Source organism: Pinus tabuliformis, chromosome 1_1 (assembly GCF_031772625.1).
Source record: "Pinus tabuliformis cultivar Carrire ecotype Pingquan chromosome 1_1, CPIR1, whole genome shotgun sequence".
Classification (NCBI taxonomy): domain Eukaryota; kingdom Viridiplantae; phylum Streptophyta; class Pinopsida; order Pinales; family Pinaceae; genus Pinus; species Pinus tabuliformis.
In genome coordinates this window covers 349,744,711-349,747,740 of record NC_142297.1, presented here as the reverse complement: position 1 = coordinate 349,747,740, position 3,030 = coordinate 349,744,711, and the positions used below count along the sequence as shown (strand labels likewise).

The 3,030-nt window shown below is 31.8% G+C and overlaps 1 protein-coding gene across 1 annotated transcript; it reads right to left on the bottom strand.

The window, feature by feature from the left end:
* Positions 1-244: 244 nt before the first annotated feature.
* Positions 245-2,306, bottom strand: LOC149213022 (cypmaclein-like). The gene is made up of 4 exons (XM_089391935.1): positions 1,865-2,306; positions 1,694-1,738; positions 1,531-1,570; positions 245-588 (listed from the first exon to the last, which is right to left on the bottom strand). The coding sequence occupies exons 1-4, from the start codon at positions 1,922-1,924 to the stop codon at positions 407-409; spliced, it is 327 nt and encodes a 108-aa protein (XP_089248061.1). The 5' UTR covers positions 1,925-2,306; the 3' UTR covers positions 245-406.
* Between the last annotated feature and the right edge of the window lie 724 nt (positions 2,307-3,030).

The following is a 3,030-nucleotide window of genomic DNA, read 5'->3' as shown; positions in this document are numbered from 1 at the left end:
CATGTCACAGTATTGACTACTTGGTGTTGACTCATAGGGTGGTTACAGTACAATGGAAATTTTGATACTAGAGTCTGCAAATCTTCGAATTTCTTGGATAATATTTACAACTGATTTTCTCTCTTTTTATTTACAAAGAAAAGCATCACAGTCTAAGCTTTTCAATCTGCTATTTTCAATGTTGTTATAGTGCCAACACAACTAAGCATTTATTTTGTCATAAAATTTCAATGTTGTTATAGTGTCAACACAACTAAGCATTTATTTCGTCATAAAATACATATAGTCTATACATTGATCAGAAAGGTAGCAACTGCATGCTGTTTATATGCTTATACTAATAAGTAGTCACTATGATCCAAACCTGGACAAATCAACAAGTATAATAATGCTCTGTATATCATAGTCAAGGGCACTTGAGCTTGTTGCCATGTGTTTTCATGCTGGCATAGCAGGGGCAGAGGTTTTTGTTTCCCTGTGTACCAGGAGGAACACAGTTGCATTTGGCACAGCATGTACCACAAGCTCTTAAACATCGGTCATGGAGAGATGCTTCTTTACATCTTCCTCCACATGCTACCTTGCAGTCTTCACCAAACAATTCAAATGAGTACCACAAGTGATGTAAAGAATGAGCTTTGCATATATAAGAACTAGCCTGAATTTACAAAGAAAGTTAAAGCAATAACAGCAGTACCAAAAAACAAAAGATTACAAAGCTGACACTTGAATTAAAGAAAATAAAAAATCAACTGATGAGGTAGAGAAAGAGCCTTGCATTCATAAAAACCAGCCTGTACTTTTAAAAAGAAAAATTTAAAGAAAGTTAAAGCAGTGACAGCAGTAGCAACAAACAAAAGATATCAAAGTATAACTTTGAATTAAAGAAAATTAAATATCAACTAATGAGGTGGAAAATCATCCCTGCTTTCATAAGAACCAGCTTGACTTTACACACAAATTCAAAGAAAGTTAAAACAATAACAGCTGCAGCAACAACAAAAAACTTAACTTAAGATGTCAGCAACAGACAAATACCAAAGTTGAAACTTGAAAAAAAAAAAAAATTAATATCAACTTGAAGTAATTTGATCTTTGAAAACTTAACTTAAGATGTCAGCAACAGACAAATACCAAAGTTGAAACTTGAAAAAAAAAAAAAAAAAAAAATATCAACTTGAAGTAATTTGATCTTTGAATGGAGCAAAACAAGGGACAAAGATGAACTTCGATTTCAAAAGCGAAAAGTTAGTTAACAATGAAGACAATAATGGGTGAAACTGCATAAAAGTTAATATCACATGATAATACAGGTTGAATTGATATTGATGTTAATTTTTAGAATATTTTAAAATTTGAGGATAAAAAAGGGTAAAAGAAAATTGTCTGATTGTTAAATTTCAAAATATTTTAGAAATATGCAGTACACATAAAAAAAATACTTATAGACTTATATATATATATAGATATAAACTTGAAAAATACTGATTAAAATTCTAATTTATAATACAATACTTTGAAAACATATACCTATATTACGCAGGCGATTCTTCATCCTTTTTCTTGGCAGCTGGAACCATAGGAAAGGAGAGCTCAATTTAATCAAAATTCAATATATGTAAAATGAGCCTCCTAAGTTTATTCAGGAATATAAATACTTTAAACCTCAATGGCAGTACAGATATGTACTCACCCCAACTGCTGTTGAAGCTCCAATCTCAGCAGGTTCTACAGACATCTGTTTCAACAATTCATCAATTAATTAGAGAACTCTGAACAACATGCAAAATATTAGTTCCAGGAAAGAACATAAAGTTACATTGGTGACATGTGCACTTAAGAGTTGCAAAAGAAGACTTCTTACCTGAAGAAAGAGTATCATCATGACCAGATATAAGACTAACAACCTGGTTACATAAGCCATGGGAGCTGCTGACACCCAAATGGAGTAGAAACACAGTGAAGAATACTTATTGAGTCACTAGACTATAATAAGCTTGCTGTATATGTAGGTCTCTTTCTCTGTATGTAATGCAATGCAGGGGATGTATGTAATGCAATGCAGGGGATGTCCTCAATTTATAGGAAGAAGATAACGCTCACAATGTTCAGGAAGGTGAGTAATAGATCTTTATTGTGCTCCCTTTCTTAACTACAGGATTTTATCCAGCTGGCTCTTATCCTAACTCCATTTATGTAATAGGAAGAAGATAACGCTCACAATGTTCAGGATGGTGAATAATAAATCTTTATTGTGCTCCTTTTCTTAACTACAGGATTTTATCCAGCTGGCTCTTATCCTAACTCCATTTATGTATTTTCTAGCAGTTGATTTGGAATTGACTACCGCACTAACAAGTTACATGCCAAAGGTGAAAGGGTGCGACAACCATGAGATAGAATTTTATGGAAACTCCTATTTTATAGATCATAGAAAAGTAAATGCTGTCTGACCTGCTAGGCATTTAGTTTTTGTCTTCTGAGTGACAGCACCTCAATGGAGATAGCAGTCTGGAGAGAGGGAGAGAACTAAATACCTGGCATATCAGGCAGCATTTACTTTTCTATGGTCTATGAAATAGGAGTTTCGGAATTTTATAAAATTTAGTATTTATTGAAGTTGGATCTATACTGTGCATTGCAAGTTGAGACGTTGCATTTCCACATGATCACTACTAATTAGGTGTTGTCTACTGAGATAGATGATAAAAAATGGCCTGAATTTTTGTGTTAATAGTAAAAAATTGTTAGAATTTAGTCATATGAATTTTTTAATTTTATTTTTGGTGGAAATAGATTTAACATCATAAAAAATCAATAAAACACTCAAAATTTTAATCTTATTTTTTGGTGGAAATAAATTTAACATCATAAAAATTCAATAAAACACTCAAAATTTTAAAGCTTATTGATATAATTTTAAATATTTAAAAAACTCTACCAAATTTTTATCAAAATCATGTTAAAATTTTAATTATTTTGATAGCAAATTTGAAGTCTCGTTAGACTGAGCGCTCTAGATTATCCCAG